Raw genomic sequence first — 16,512 nt, forward strand, 5'->3', positions numbered from 1 at the left:
TTGTGTTTCTTTATCCTATCCTGTAAGCGTTGTGCCCATAAGAATCGTGCCCTAGGCCAGTCACCTCTCCCTTTTTTTTACTATTTGTGTTTAAGACATGCCCTCTTGTTTCTCTCTTGAGTCCTTTTTTCGTAAAATATATTTCTCCCTAGGATTAGGTTCTCACAATGGTATGAGGGCATCTATCTCAGATCATGTGCAGCCTTTTCAAATTTTTTGCACCACTCAGCCCTTGCTTTAGGATGATGCACCAAGGGCCTAACCCTTCACCACTCTACACGACAAATCTAACCATAACCAACGGTGATCTGCACCCAATGATCTCCCCTTTGATCTTTCAAAGGAGATCATTTCAACATCATATTCTTTGATTCTTATACTTTCAAATTATTTTTTGAATCGTTAGAATTCGACCATTGGTGACCTCGATCCCACTTTCAAAAGTAGGGCAAAATTTTTGCATGTTCTTTGGAAGAAAAGGTACAGGACTACACTTAAGTTTCATTTTTCAAAAATTCCTTCTCGTGGTTTGATAGACCTCGAAATCCCCCCAAAATCACCCTAGTTAGCCCTCTCTATCATAAATCGAACCTAATTTACAGACAAAAAAAAAACTAGTCTTTGTATAAAAATATAATCATTTTATCGAAACCTGTCAGATCCGGTGTTTAGATCTTGATGAACTAACATTTTTGAACTTCAAGAAAAAAAATTAGGCCTCATCCTAAGTCATAAAGTCCTAAATTTTTTACCCTAAGTAACCACTTTCGTTAGCTTTTAAACTCAACTTAGAAATCACAAAAAATTGAAGGGATCACTGAGATCTTTTTCAGTCTTTAAACCCTGGCTAAACCTAGAATACCAAATAAAACCTGTACCATCCTGACCCAACCCTGAAATAAATTATTTATGTCCAATTTAAAAACCTCAGAAAAATCCAAACAAATTTTGTTCAACATACTTGAAACCTCTCATCAATAAACCAAGTTTAGATTCAGTCTTAAAACCTAGCATATAATCAAAGCCAGGGGGCACCGAGTTCGCCTAAGATCCACACCGCACATGTACGCAATCTAGCATGCTTTCAAAGCATTTTTTTGGCCGATTCATGTATTGTCTGCTTATGGGGGTTGTCCTACATGACTTCTAAGGATTTATTACACTACGAAATCGATTGGTAGCATCAAATTCATCCTAGTTTGCTTGTGGGTTTACACACATCACAATAATCTCTTTCGTGGTAGTGTAGCATGGCACTGTAGTGTGGTACCCAGTCCAATATAACAAAATCATGATTCTTGTCAATTTATGAGGAATTTTGTGATATAGTTTGTTGCATTAAATTCAAAATTAAATTTCTTAGCCAACTATGTGAGCCACAACCTCAAATTTAAAATGTATTATGCATAAAATGTAAAATACTCAAAATTGGACCTTCTAGCATGGACACCAAAATACTCTAACTCATTGATTACATAAAGGAGTGTCGCAAATGCTTGAAGGAGGAGCATGAAAGGTTAAGCAGGAGCAGGAAAGGTTCAAGAAGGAGCTTGCTGAGATGACACAAAGGTCAACCCAAATAAATCAACACGTTGGCAACATTGAATGCAAGCTTGTGAATATCAAATATCTGCTAAATGTTGTAGGGATTGAGCCAGAATTGATTGCCCACAAGGACTTTAATGACATGTGCGAGAAAGACCCACCAAATGCACCAAAGAGGATTCTAAAGTTTTTGGCATCAAAAATCGCGTGGAGTGTTGTGCACACCCAAAACCAGGCAAAGATTTTATGTAAGAAGAGCTAAAAAATGTCACCTACAAAGTGTTCGATGAAATTTTCAAGTCGCTTCCCATAGTTGCTACAAGTGACTCTGCATCAACCATTGCAAGGAGAGTCACGTTCGATAGAGATTGGTGTGAAGGGATGGATGAAGGCATGGTTGAATCATAACCCCTCAATGCCAGTTGTGGGTGCATCAAAACACAACAAGAGTTCGATTCAATTGTGGGAAGAATAAATGATGATTTGACCTTGCTGATTATTGCCTCTATTGAGCATCAAGACTAGTTAGTGAAGGAAATTAGTCATTCAACATCTGACTAGCACAACCCTACCTAGTTGTTATTCACGTGTACCACCGCTTGTAAGCCGGTTGTGATAATCATTTTTCAGTGTCTTTCTAGAGTACCCACATAACTACTATACCCCCGCATTGTCGTAGCATCTTGCGCTCATGCACTCCTGTATTGTCGCAATGCGCAGTTGCTTGTGCGACCTTGCATTGTCACTATGCACTGTGCTCATGCATCACTTGTCACCAATCCTCACCCTACTCTAGTTGTGAGTCTTCGCTACAATAAGTCACTAGTGAGGCTACAACAACTCGATGCACATTATTATTTAAGGTGATGGTTTATACAATTAAAGGTAATTACTTGAGCACCATCTTAACTACCACTTAAATGCTTGGCCTATGATGAAAGAGGAATATCCTACCTTGGTGTTTGATCCAAGAGGGGAGGAAGATGATTAATTGCTAGACCCATTTTCAGTTCTCCCATTGAGGACAATGTGATTTTGAGAGAGGTGGATTGTTACGGACCGTCCTAGATTCGATCTAGAGAAGCTGCCCTAGGATACGATCGAAAAGAGCCGCCCAATCTAGAGTCCTACTCAGACTGAGATTGTGGGAAGAGAACAGAGGAGCCACCTAGTCTGGATGTGAGATGTTCTTTCATGTTTGTGATTTCCTTACAAGAATAAATGAGACTCTTTGAGGGTATTAAAAGTGATTGTCTACACCCCAAGTCTATTTTCACATATTCTAGGGTTTCTTTGTGGTCCCCTTCTTAATCTTTCACAAAAAGAATGATGAATTTTCGGCAACTATTTTTTACCGCTTTTTCTGATAATTCATTAGTGGCACTTCATCATTGAGTTTTTCAAATTCATCAACGATGAGTTTTCATGTAATTGATGAGTTTTTTGGTAACCCTTTTCATTAATGTTTATAACATACAGCGAACACTCTACTTACATCTTTTAACCTTTTTCTATATTGTTGTATCTTCTCTCTTGTGCATCTCTTTGTGTTTTATGTTGAAAATATGCTTATAATTAACACCAAAAACATTGAGGTTTATTGACACAGCTGAATAGTGGTTCAACTTTTGGCTTAATGGCTTGAGGCTCTTGCTTCTAGAGTGAGACAACAAGTTGACTATACCTTGGTAATGGCTATAGGCACTTTTATCTTTTAAATTCTAGAGGTAGTGCAAATTTTATTCTTCTTATATGATACAGTTAAACATTGTTTGATGCTTTTTAAGCATGCTTTTAGTTTAGCTTTTTTAGACTACATACAAACATTGTTTGATGACTATGAACACTTTCATCTTCTAAATCTTAGAGGCTTGAGACTCACATTTTTTGTTTAGTTCATTGCTTAATTTCTTTTAAGTTGTTTGGTATACAAGGGTGTTATTTTTATTGACGAATAAATTTTGTGCTTCTTAGTGTTATGTATACTTTAATGTCAATGATTAAATTTGTGTTTTTTAGTGTTTCTTTGTATTGTGTTTGTAGGGAAAACACAATATGGCAATTGAGGTGGTTGTGTATGAGGGGCCCACACCATATCATCTACTAGTGTTGGAGCACATCAAGAAGTATCAAAGAAGACAAACTATGTATTAGGTTATTCTAGGTACTATGATGTATGTAAGAAGCTTGACACATGGAGAGAGAGGGAACCTGCTCTGTGGCCATAATATTGGTTGTCCGACATTTACCATAAAAAATGTAAGCTCAATTATGAGCCACCCTTAAATAAGCAACATAAAACATCTGAAATGTTAGCCAAATTACAATTAACAACTGGGTGGTGCAAAACTAAAGCAAAATATGCAAAAAAGGATAAAGAGTTTGTTGTGACAATCATGTCTCTCATTTGAGAAGCATCTAAGGAAGGGGAGGTGGATAGGGCAAGAAGTTTGACCCATGAGCTCAATTTGAGGTTGTTGCTAACCTTAATGACCAAATAGATGAAGCTAGACACACAGTTATAGTGAATATGGTTGATAAATGGGCGATGTTAGAACCTAACCCTAGGGAAAAATAAATTATACAAAAGGGCCTCAAGAGGGCAACAAGAGGGCTTATCTTAAACACAAACAATTAAAGAAAGGGAAGAGTGACTGACCTTGGGCATAATTCTTAAGGACATAATGTTTGTGGGGTAGGAGGGAGAAACTCAATCCCATTTAATTTACGAGTTATGTTGAGACATGTGGAGGAAGGCTATCAATCCCTTAAGTTGAAATCACGATCAAGAATAAAAAATAGAGGAACTCTAAATAAACTTCATTAAAAATAAACTAAGCAGGATACATCTATATATAAATTTACAGGAAGACAAAACAATAAAATACATAGGGGCATCCCAGCCTAGATGGGACTCTAGGACTGGTCAACTAGCACAATCCCAGACTGGGTAGGACTCCAGTTTGGGTTACGATTAAAGGAGATTCATGTAAGTTATATTTACGTACTTCATAATGATTACAAAAACAACAAGGTGCAAATATAAATTCAAGTGACAATTAAAAAAAGGAGAAAGAAGGTTTGCACGATCTCCAATGACTCTGATACCAGATATATATGATTTTACTAAGGTATTTGCAAAGTTACGATCATAAGGAGATGCACAAAACTTGTTTTTGCACCGTTCGTGAAGACAACAAAAAATAGGTACAAACATATATTTAAGTGACGATTAAAGAAAGAAAAAAGAAGGTTCACACGGTTTCCCACAACTTTGATATGAAATATTTTATTTTACTAAGGTATTTGCGATTTTACGATTAACAAAGAAGAAGGGATAAATAATATAATTTTTTGCGCTTTTGTTGAGGACCAAAAAGAAAGTGTGAACCTCATTTTAAGTGGAAGTTTGCGATACTCAATGACCAGATCAATATGTCATGTGAACTTTATGAGTTTCACAAATGCAAAGAGTTAAAAGGTTCTAACGAAGTTGGCTATTTGCAGTTTTGCTCATTAGACAAAATTTGCTGAATTGTGGGATTTTAGACAACTGTGTCATTTTTAAGTACAATATGATCATTTTTTATTTTAAATAAACGTATGCTCTCAAAGTTATATATATATTTTATTATTTAAATGATTTTTGTCTACTGATATTTATATTAGAAAATAAAACCATTTAATTTATCAAAAGATGTACCCCATAGAGATTCTCACTTGAAACTATTTGTGGGCTGGGAAATGGGATGAGCGCTAAGCTCAGCTTCGACTCGTAAAGAACTTTTTTGAACTCATGAAATAGGTTCGACAAGCTCAAGCATGAACAACCAATATTCATCTCGGCCTGGCTTGTATAAGCTCGTTTATAAATAATAATTCCATTTTATGTTATATAATTAAGATGATTAAAGTGTTTGGCCTTAAGATAATAAGTTTAGAGTTAAAATCTTATTGCTTGCAAGTTTGAAACAATTATTTATTTTGTAAATGAGTTAGCGTGAGCTTAACTCAATAGGTTTAGGGTCCAAATTCTATTGTTTTCAACTTAAAACATATTTTTTTGTAAATGAACTTGCTCATATTCAGCTCATTTAGCTAGAGTTTTTCATGAACTCAAGCTCAGCTCAGCTCGACTCAAAAAATGATGCAAGCTTGGATACACTTGATCAGTCATAGCATTATCTGGACTTAGATTTGGTGCCAGTTAACAATTGAACTAGGGATGGCAATCGACCGGGGAGGGGGACAAGGTCTCCACCCCCACCCCGTCTCAAGATTAGAACCTCCATCCCTGCATGGGGATGGATTTTAACCTCCACCACCGGCTTCATCCCCGTTTCGTGTCCTCCATCCTCGGTTCAAACGAGGATGAGGTGGGGGCGGGGCCCCGTTTCCCCATAGTCTATTGCCATCCTTTAGAATGACTGGGGATGGGATGGGATGGGATGGGGTGGGGCTAGGGGGGGAGGGGGCAGGGTGTAAGTCCATCCCCACCTTCATCCCGGAACGGGGATGGATTTTAACCGTCATCCCCGCCTCCATCCCCGTTTCATACCCTTCATCTCCTGTCCAAATGGGGGCAAGGCGGGGTGGGCCCCCGCTTTCCCCCTGTCCACTGCCATCCCTAAATTGAACCATGATTCAATAAACCGGACGCAGCATTAGGCCAACCATGACGATTGGTTTGTGGACTTGCGTTGAGTAAAAATGTCGTGGCACGCAGAGTTACAAGGGACTTGACACTTAAATGATCATGCTTCGACTCATTATTTCCCCATTTTTGAGACCCAAAAAAATCCCCTCTTACATGGCCATAAGCACCGAACCCCCAATTGTGGGTCCCATTTCCTTTTTCCACCCGATTGATACCGTCGTTCAAATCACCCCCGAAAGGCAGCCCCTTCCCTCTCTCTGGATTGCATCCAATCCATGGCTGCGTCGCACGTGCAAGACTCTCACACGGGCACCGGAGAAGAAGGTGGCGGCGACCCAGTGCCGATCAGGCTCCGGCCGAGGTCATCCGCGGCTTCTGAGGCGGAGGATCGGCGCTTGAACGGGACTTCCGGCGGATGGGCGGCGGAAGAGAACGATCCCGGCGAGTATGCGCGTGATTCGTCGGGAATTCAGGCCACATTCGCGCTGAGGGCGGCGGCGCCAGCGCACCGGAGGATCAAGGAGAGCCCGCTGAGCTCGGACGCGATCTTCAAACAGGTTTTTTTTTTTGAGGGTTTCCTTCCCTTCTCTGATTCAGAAACTCGGAATTCTTCCCTTTTTGCTTCATTTTTTTAATTGTTGGGAGTTGATCCTGATTAGTGTTTGGATGTGAGGTTTTGAATTTTTGAAATCCGATTTATGTTGTCTTTTTTTTCGATCTCTGATATTTCTTGAAGTTTGCTTTTACTGAATTTAGTATGTACGAACGGTCTTATGCGAAGGTTTGAGATTCAATGTTTGGTATTTGTCGTGTTTCTGATGGTTTGGGGGGTCTTCGGAATATCCAGAAAGTTGGGATAAGTGCGGATGTTGCAAAATGGAGCATAATACAGAATCCCAACTTATCCAGTTTTTTGAATAAGTGCGTTACGTCGAAATCTTTACTTGGGAGCTTGATTGGGGTTGCATGCAAGCTGGACGATACGAGTATAAGGAAGTTTCATCATTTTCTCAGTAATTTAGGTGCACCCACTTGTACAGAATATTGGGATAAGTTGCAATCCTGTGTTTTGGAGGAGGAGAAGATATCTAAGTGATGGCGGTTTTATCGATAATGGTTGCATCCAAAACACAGCTTTTAGAGCTCTTACGAGTAACATATCATTGGGCGAATCGACCACTGGGTGCCTTGTGATTAATTTTTGTGCCGTGCAGGGTGTTGGAAAAACATTGTTCGATCGTGAAATAGCAACTCAATTTCATTCAACACTAATTAATCTTCTGAATGAAATCTTTCAAATGCTATGGCTTTTTCTGCATTAGAAAATTTTAGTCGCTTGCTGATGTCATAGGAGAGGATGGTGCATGATGAACTTTAGGCAATTAAACTTCTGTTTCCTATTGCGATTGGGAAAGTTGGTTTTTATATAGTTACCTGACAAAAAAATTCTAGTTTTCTGGCAACAAAAGCATGCATTGCGTTAGTGAGGAATACTTTGCATGAATCGGTGGCACATGTTTAGTTGGATACTTGGACGTGGTCTTGTTCTGGGATGGTATCTTCATGACTGTTTGGTTCCCACATTCTGTACTCATTGTCAACTTACTTCCTTACCGGCTACATGATGACGACTCAACCACTGAGCAACTTCTTTGACCACAAAATGTAATAATATTTTTCAAAGAATGCCATTGCTTTTAAAGATGTTTTGATCATTTCAATCGGTTGAATGTTGATAAAATTAATGTAAGAGGTTTTACACAAACACATGCTATTGTGAGCCGTATGTACAATCTAGTTGGAAAGTTGTAGGTGCAAATTATATCCATTCAACCTGGATGTGTTCAACATGGTCTGTTTTCTATTAATAACATTTTGGATAATCTTTTTTTGATGTAAAAATAAGATTTTTTTGAGTCGTAAAATTTTGGCAAATGGGCCATTGATTTTTGAAGCCATTGGAAGACAAACTTACATGTTGCAAAAACATGATCCAAAGCTTGTTTTCTACTAAAGAAACTATGCAGATCACTTCTATCAGGTTAGATCTACAACATACGTGAAAAAAAAAGTTTTTTATTAAATTGAATGTACAAACGACTGTAGAAAATTTAGTCATATATATGTATATGTGTGTGTTTATGCATTGAGAGAGAGCATATATATGTATGTAATTTGAAAAGGTCTATATGGTGCTAAGTCAAATTTGTTTTGGCAGAGTCATGCTGGTCTCTTTAACCTTTGTATTGTTGTGCTGGTTGCTGTTAACAGCAGGCTTATTATTGAGAATATAATGAAGGTATGTTTGGCAATCTTTTAGATGACTTGTTTTTCTCTTGTTGCTTGCCAAATCAAAGATTTAGATAGAGAACTTATTTATGCTATTTTTGCAGGTATTTAGATACATGGTTTTGCTTGAAGTACCTCTATTATTGACTAAAGATTCTTGGCTTCCATTTGCAGTATGGCTTGTTAATTAGGTCAGGTTTTTGGTTTCGTTCAACTTATCTTAGAGATTGGCCTCTTTTGATGTGCTGGTAATGATTCCTGGACTTTCTTCTTGTTCACATAGGGTTGTCAGGTTTTCTTGTTTTGTGAGCTAAGATCTTGCATGTGATACCATATTAACAAAATGCTTTGATTTACATGTTTGTTTCTATGCAGCCTCACTTTGCCAGTTTTCTCCCTGTGTGCTTTCATGGTTGAAAAGCTTGCACAACATAAATTCATTTCTGAACCAGTAAGTACAGGTGAATGGAACTTAGCCACATTATTTTTCATAGATTATGTTGAACACCTTGCTGATGTAAGTGGATTGTTTTTTGTAGACTAGCTTCTGCATGTGTGGAACTTGTATGCATCTAATTTTAATGGTTTGAACTTGCTACCTTATTTTGCAGCTTACCATGATTTGATTTGGATCTCTTATCAGTTATCAATTTAATTTTCTTATTGATAAAACCAAAGATAAGCCTTTATGGCACTTGCTTCTTTTGGTCCGGTTCGCTCTTGCATCTCCTAATTTAGCTATTGGGTTTTCCTGCAGCCTTTATTACCACTTTAACTTTGGTTTTGTTTGATGCTGACGGATAGATAGTACTGGCATGATCTTTTATAGCACCCATCATTGTTATGTTTGAAGATGTGTTACTGTTAGCCATTCTACCTTGATAAGATAGTATATGGTTATGGGTGTGTTCAGAAGAAAACACAGAAGTTTTGACAGTTAGACACAGGGACGTGGATGATACACACATGATCTAATTCTTATATATTTACACGAAAATTTGTATGTGTAACTTGTAAAGAGTAACATGCATTTATTTTCCATCACTACGAGCATAAAGACACACATACATACATCTATATGCACACTGCCACACACACAGAGATGGCATGTATATCAACTTGCCGTAATTTGCATACTAAATCAAGAAGAATGAGAGAAGAGGCACAAAGAGAGGAGGAAAACAATAAGCTTCATTAAATACAAAAGAGAGAAGAGAAAAGTATACAACATATAAAGGTCAACCACCTTTCTAACCATACTCTAACCAATCTGGACCAAAATACCATCTAACCTTGGCTACAACACTACTCAATGTTTTAATGACACAACTAGTCCCACATACATACAATAATACATGAGATGGGTATTACCGAAAACAATGATACATAATATTACATTCCTTAACATGTGCATATGTACACATAGTCTATCTGCTGTGTATTTACATAACTATATCGTTATAAATGATAACAAGGTTACTGCACATCACCATGATAAATCTAATGTTGTTGATTATCACTATAAGATGCAAAAGGTATAAGAAAGAATAGGAGTGACCTTGTACTCAAATTTGTACTTCAATTACACTATAAATGGCAATTTAGTTTTACTTTAAGTGAAAGGCAAACATATGCATGAATTTAGTGTTTCATCATTTTAATTGATAAAACCATTTAGTTATAGTAAGTCTAACTGAAAAAAGTACAAGGCATAAGCTTAACATCTTGCTTTTGTAGATAACTAGGCAAAATATCGTAATCAAGATGAATTAAAGAAATTGAATTTATAATAAATATTGAAGGAAAAGTTAGTTCCTACCTCATAGTTTGGATACCTGATCTTTTAATAAGCTTGGCATGGTTCTTAATAGGGGTGGGAATCGGGCCGGCCTGGGCCGCTAATGGATTGGGTTGTTGATCGGGCTGGGCCGCTAATGGATTGGGTTGTTAATAGGGGTGGGAATCGGGCCGGCCTGGGCCGCTAATGGATTGGGTTGTTGACCGGGCTGGCCCGGCCAACAGCTCGGCCCATCAATGATGGCTGGGCCAAAGGCCTAATTAGAGCCGCTCCTTTGGGAAAACCCCGGCCCATGGCCCGCCTGTTAATGGGCCTAATTGGGCTAGGCCAGGCCTAATATATAATATATAATATATAATATATAATATATAATATATAATATATAATATATAATATATAATAGATATTATATTATATATAAAATATAATGTATTATATTATACATTCAATTTATGTAATGTATTATATTATATATTATGTTATATATAATGTATTATAATATATATATTATGTTATATACACACACAGTTGGCTCGGTTCGGGTGGATCTTGGGCCTAATTTATAGGCTTAAGACTGGCCCTTGGCCTAATTTATAGGCCCGATGCCTCATGAGCTATGTTACCGTGACATGACACTTAGGGTGCCATACCCATGTCGACACGGGTACTGGTACCTGGACACGGCATTTGCCGTGTCCTATTTCTATATTATATTTACAATATATAATATATATTTTCAGTATATATTTTAGATATATAATATCTATTTTCAGTATATGTTTTAGATATATAATATATATTTCTCAGTATATATTTAGCCGTGTCCACATACCCACATTTTTTGGAATTTCCGTGTCGTACCCGCACCCGCGATCTAGCTTATGAGCCTTAAATTGATGCATTGTGCATATCTGTTTTTTTGTAGTCTATACAGCATCAATGCAGTAACCTACTGCTTGGATATACAAACCTTTATCTACTCTCAAAGCCCTAGGAATTAGCAAGGCAATTCTTCTTCTAATGCTATTGTGAAAGTGTATCACAATAGGAAGGGAAATGCCATAAGGAAGCTTCATGAGGATTATTTTTGCATACACATGGATCTTCTAGTAGGGGGTATTTGATTGTCTTAAAAAGAGGATAAGTTTACCCTAGAAATCATTGGACCATGTGCTTTTCCCTAGGCAAATCAAAATTTTGTAGGGAAATTTATCTTGATAATGGCCCTTTCCTCAAGGACAAAATTCCCACCATAGGAGTTTTTTTTTTCTGCTTTCGTTGGGGAACTTTTCTTTGTATACAGTAACCAATAAAACATTTACATCAAACAAGTTTTACTTTGGTAAACAAAAATTAAGAAAATTATTCCAAGGTGAAAAATGTCTTGTTTGCCCACATGGCTTCTTAGAAAAAACATGGTTTTAATGGATGTCTTTTCATCTTTTTTTCATTGGTATATCAAGTATTGACATGGTGGACATGTTATTGTACTTGTGGGTGATGCCAACATGGCAGAATGAGAGATTGTAGTGGCTAGAGAGATTTAATCCTACTAAAACTAGTGATGCATCAAAATAATAAAAAGGAGAAAGATTTTAAAAATTTTGAGAGGGGGAAATCCTGGCTAGCATAAGGCGCTTGTGTAATGAAATGGTGGTCTTCAACAAATGCACGAATAACTCACAAACAAGTGTCTATTGGAGACACTACAAGCATGACCCTTGAAAGGGTATAAAAGAAAAAACACTTGAAAAATAAGTAATACTTTATTCATGAACAAAATGCTTAAGAAGCATAGTCATTTACATTGAAGGGGTTCACCCCTATATATACAAAAAAGTGGAAGAGAGAGGAGAGCTCATTTTGAGCTCTCCAAAAGAGATGTTGAACTCTAGTCCAATGTCTCTTATTATAGCTGTTGGATTACATTCCAACATCATTTATTATTATAGCTGTTGGACTACAGTCCAACAACATTTATTATAGCTGTTGGACTACAGTCCAACAACTATTTGCACAGTCAAGTTCCAACAGGAACTTGATTGGATCCTGGATCAAATATCTAGTTTCTATTGAACTAGATGCTAAAAAAAAAATATAATAATATTAAATAATATATATATATATATATTATAATTTACATTTTAACACTCCCCCTCAAACTTACGGTACAATGAGCGAAAGTTTGTCTAAAAGGAAGTGAAATCTGGGACCAGCGAGAGGCTTGGTGAAGAAGTCTGCTAATTGATATTCTGATGTAACATATGGCATATCAATGGTTCCATGTAAGTATTCATCTCTGACATAGTGACAATCCATCTTAATGTATTTAGTGCGCTCATGGAATGTCCGGTTGCTTGCAATGTAGATCGCACTTTTGTTGTCACAACACATCTTTGAAGCTTGCGTTGCTTTAACTCCCATATCCGCTAGCAATCGTCTGAGCCAAACAACCTCCATAGTGGTGATTGACATGGCTCTGTATTCAGCTTCGGTGGAGGAAAGACAGACTTTCTGCTGCTTCTTGTACCTCCACGAAATTAAGGCTTCACCTAGAGACACACAAAAACCAGTAGTTGAGTGTCTATTATTGGGATCACCTCCTCAGTCAACATCAGTATATGCAATTAAATTTAATGAAGATGAAGCATACAAAAAGAGTCCTAGTGAAAGAGAGGATTTTAAGTATCTAATAATACGCAAAATTGCTCCCATGTGCATGGAGGTGGGAGCTTGCTAAAACTGACTGGCTGTATGAACCACATGAGTTATATCTGGCCTAGTAATGGAAAGATAAGAAAGAGCTCCAACAAGCTGTCTATAAGGAGTAGGATCATAAAGAAGTTCTCCATTATCAATTTTCATTTTAACATTGACAACTTTTGGAGTGCTTACTTTCTTATCATCTGTAATTTCAGACTTGAAAACGATATCAAGAGCAAATTTAGATTGAGATATTAAATACTCCTGAGGGGAATAAACAACTTCAATGCCTAAAAAATATCTTAAGAAACCTAAGTCAGTCATTTCAAAGTGAGTTTTAAGAAGAGATTTGATATTTGCAACTCTCTGTTTGTCACCTCCGGTGATGATCATATCGTCCAATAGAGAAGAAGAATAATGATGCCTGCATCAGATTTTTTAACAAACAAAGCAATGTCAGTTAAACAAGGTTGAAAACCAATATCAAGCATAACATGACTAAATCGGTCATACCAGGCTTTTAGAGTCTGTTTAAGACCATAAAGAGCTTTTTTTAGATGAAGAGCTTTACCCTTAGGGATACTAATACCAGGTGGGGCTTCCATGTATACTTCTTCAACGAGATTCCCATTCAGGAAAGCATTTTTGACATCTAATTGAAAGATAGACCATGTTCTAATGGAGGCCAAGGCTATTAAAGTTCTAACAGTGGTCATACGGGCCACAGGAGCAAATGTTTCTTCATAATCGATGTCATACTCTTGGGCATATCCTTTTGTTGCTAAACGGCCCTTATATCTTTCCAGGGTCCCATCACTTTTGGTTTTGACTATGTATCCCACCTACAGCCTATAGGTTTCTTACCTGAAGGGATATCTTGGATCGTCCAAGTATTGACCTTTTCTAGTGCATCCAATTCTATTTTCATGGCTTCTATCCATTCTATATGATTTTTGACTTGAGAATAGGATGATGGTTCAACATATGATTGTATTAATGTAATGGTGGCCCTATACGTGGGTGAAAAAGATTCATAAGGCACAAATTTTTCTGGAGGTCTAGAGATTCTAGACGTTCTTCTAGGTGAGACTTCAGAGTATTTTTGTAATGCACATGGAAGATTTTGCTCTCTACGTCTTGAATATTATAGACTAACATCCCTATGGATTTGCTCCTCATTATCATCATTTTCAACAACAATAGGACTTTGATCATTGTCGATGTCACATCCAACATCACATTCATTGGATTTTGAAGTTGGATTAATTAAAAATGAGTATTCAGTGACATCCTTGGATTTTTCAAATTCAAAGAAGCTTTCTTTTTCCACAAAAGATACATTTCTTGATACATATAATTTGTCATTTTGAAAATCGAAACACCCGTAGCCTTTTTGATTATCAGCATATCCTAAAAAGGCACACGGGATTACACGAGGAGAGAGTTTGTCATTTCTGTTGGTGAAAACAAAACATTTGCATCCAAAGACTCTTAATCTAGAATAATCTGGAGTTAAATTAACAAGCTTTTCTATTGGAGTTGTATTCTTTAATGAGGAAGATGACATCCTATTAATGAGGTAGGTGGCAGTTAGGACCGCTTCAGCCTAAAAACTTTTTAGAACTTGATTTGCAATTAACAATGTCTTAGTAGTTTCTATAATGTGCCGATGTTTGCGTTCGGCTAGGCCATTCTGCTATGGAGTGTGTGTACATGATCTTTAATGTGTAATACTATGTAAATTGAGATAGTCTTTGAATTCGTTGGACATAAACTCTCCCCCTGAATTAGTGCGAAAAACGGAAATATCATTTTGAAACTTATTTTTAACCATTTTATGAAATATTTGAAAGTTAGCAAAAGACATCAAATTTATGTTTAAGAAAATAAATCCAAGTATGTCTAGAAAAGTCATCAACAAAAATGACATAATATGTATAATCACCTTTGAAAATAACTGGTGCGGGGCCCCAAACATCCGAATGTATTAACTCAAGTAGTCGCGAGGAAACAAAAGTTCTACTAAGAAATGATAACCTTTTCATTCTGCCAAGAATGTAGTCTTTACAAGAAATTTTTTCAGAATTAAAAAGTTTTTTCAAACTTGGAAAATATTGAATTTTAGACATATGAGGATAACCAAGTCTTTTGTGCCATAAATCCAATTCTAATTTCTGAATATTATAACAAAATGCATTCTTGGGTAATTCCAAAAAGTCCATGTAATAGAGTCCTCCTCTATAGCCTTCCCCAATCAACTTCCCTGACTGGCGATCTTGTACCAAACAACCATGAGAAGAGAATGAGATATTACATCCATAATCAGATATTTGCGAGACAGATAAGAGATTCAAATTAAGTTTAAGGATATATCTAACTTCTGGGATAATTTTTTTTTTGGATTTTTGAAGATTTTCAAAACATTCTATTATTTTTACTTCAAGAGATGTGCCATCGGCTGTAAAAACCTTTGACACACTTGAGTTAATTTTAAGACATTCGGATAGACTATTAACATTTGGGGTCATGTGAAAAGAAGCATCAAAATCTAAAAGCCAAGGAAAGTTACCTGGACCGGAGAAAGATGCAACTGCCGCTCCAATTGAGACTTGGGTTGAGGAGGATATCCCTTTGAGAAGAGGTTGAAGGATTTCCATCAGTTGAGCCATAGACACAGGTGCATCTTGATCTTTTGACTCGGATTCAACAGATGCAACTTTTTTTTCTTCTCTTCTTTTTAACTTTGGACATTGAGGCCTATAGTGCCCCAGTTCATGACAATGATGACAAATAACTTTTCTTTTATCAAAGTCGCCGTTTTGCCTTCCAAAATAAGGCGGCTTGTAAGTACGAGTATGATTCCCCGGTCTAGATACAACTAAAACTGAGTCATCATTAACTTTTGAAGTACTTTTTTAAAGTCTATTTTCCTCCATAGTAAGCTCTTCTATAGTATCAACAATAAAAGAAATTTTTCCACGATGTAAAAGGGCCGATTTGGTGGATTCAAACTCCGGCCTTAGACCATTCACAAATTGATAGAAATGTTCCATATCGAGTTGCTTTTGGCGAAGCTCGATATCTTCGTCACAATGCCATTTGGGCTCAAGAAGAGCCAACTCTTCCCAAAGTTCGGACAACTCATTATAATATTTTCGAATAATTTTCTCTTTTTGAGTCATTGTCCGAACTTTGTCTTGTAAATTGCATACATGTGCAATATCTTTAAGGGAATATATGTTTTTGAGGTATTCCCAAGCCTTATCGGCATGCTCAAGCTTAGCTAGACTAGAGCATTTTTTAATGTCTATGCTATTGATGAGCCACGACATATTTTTTGCATGCCCTATCCTCCACTTTTTTTATTTCTTTTCATAAGTGGCTAACGCCTTACTCTTCTCTTCTTCCGTTAGAGGAACCTCTTTATCACCCTCTTTCTTGGTAAGAGATAGTTTAGGTTCCAAATCGGAACCATCAACTATACCCTATAAACCTTTTCCCCAAATATGGTGCTTCATAA

General features: G+C 36.9%; 1 protein-coding gene across 4 annotated transcripts in view; it reads left to right on the plus strand.

The window, feature by feature from the left end:
- The first annotated feature begins 6,422 nt into the window (after positions 1-6,422).
- LOC149814996 (diacylglycerol O-acyltransferase 1-like) overlaps positions 6,423-16,512 on the plus strand; it is a 152,066-nt gene continuing 141,976 nt past the window's right edge. For 3 of the 4 annotated variants that reach the window (XM_089989304.1, XM_089989306.1, XM_089989307.1), the window contains exons 1-4: positions 6,423-6,759; positions 8,421-8,501; positions 8,666-8,739; positions 8,867-8,942. In XM_089989304.1, the coding sequence (XP_089845430.1) occupies positions 6,478-6,759; positions 8,421-8,501; positions 8,666-8,739; positions 8,867-8,942 (513 nt within the window). In that variant the 5' untranslated portion in view covers positions 6,423-6,477. The remainder of the gene's footprint in view (positions 6,760-8,420; positions 8,502-8,665; positions 8,740-8,866; positions 8,943-16,512) is intronic. The other variant, XM_089989308.1, reaches the window with a different exon arrangement.

Source organism: Nuphar pumila, chromosome 15, assembly GCF_984573655.1.
Source record: "Nuphar pumila chromosome 15, dmNupPumi1.hap1.1, whole genome shotgun sequence".
In the NCBI taxonomy this organism is placed as follows: Eukaryota; Viridiplantae; Streptophyta; class Magnoliopsida; order Nymphaeales; family Nymphaeaceae; genus Nuphar; species Nuphar pumila.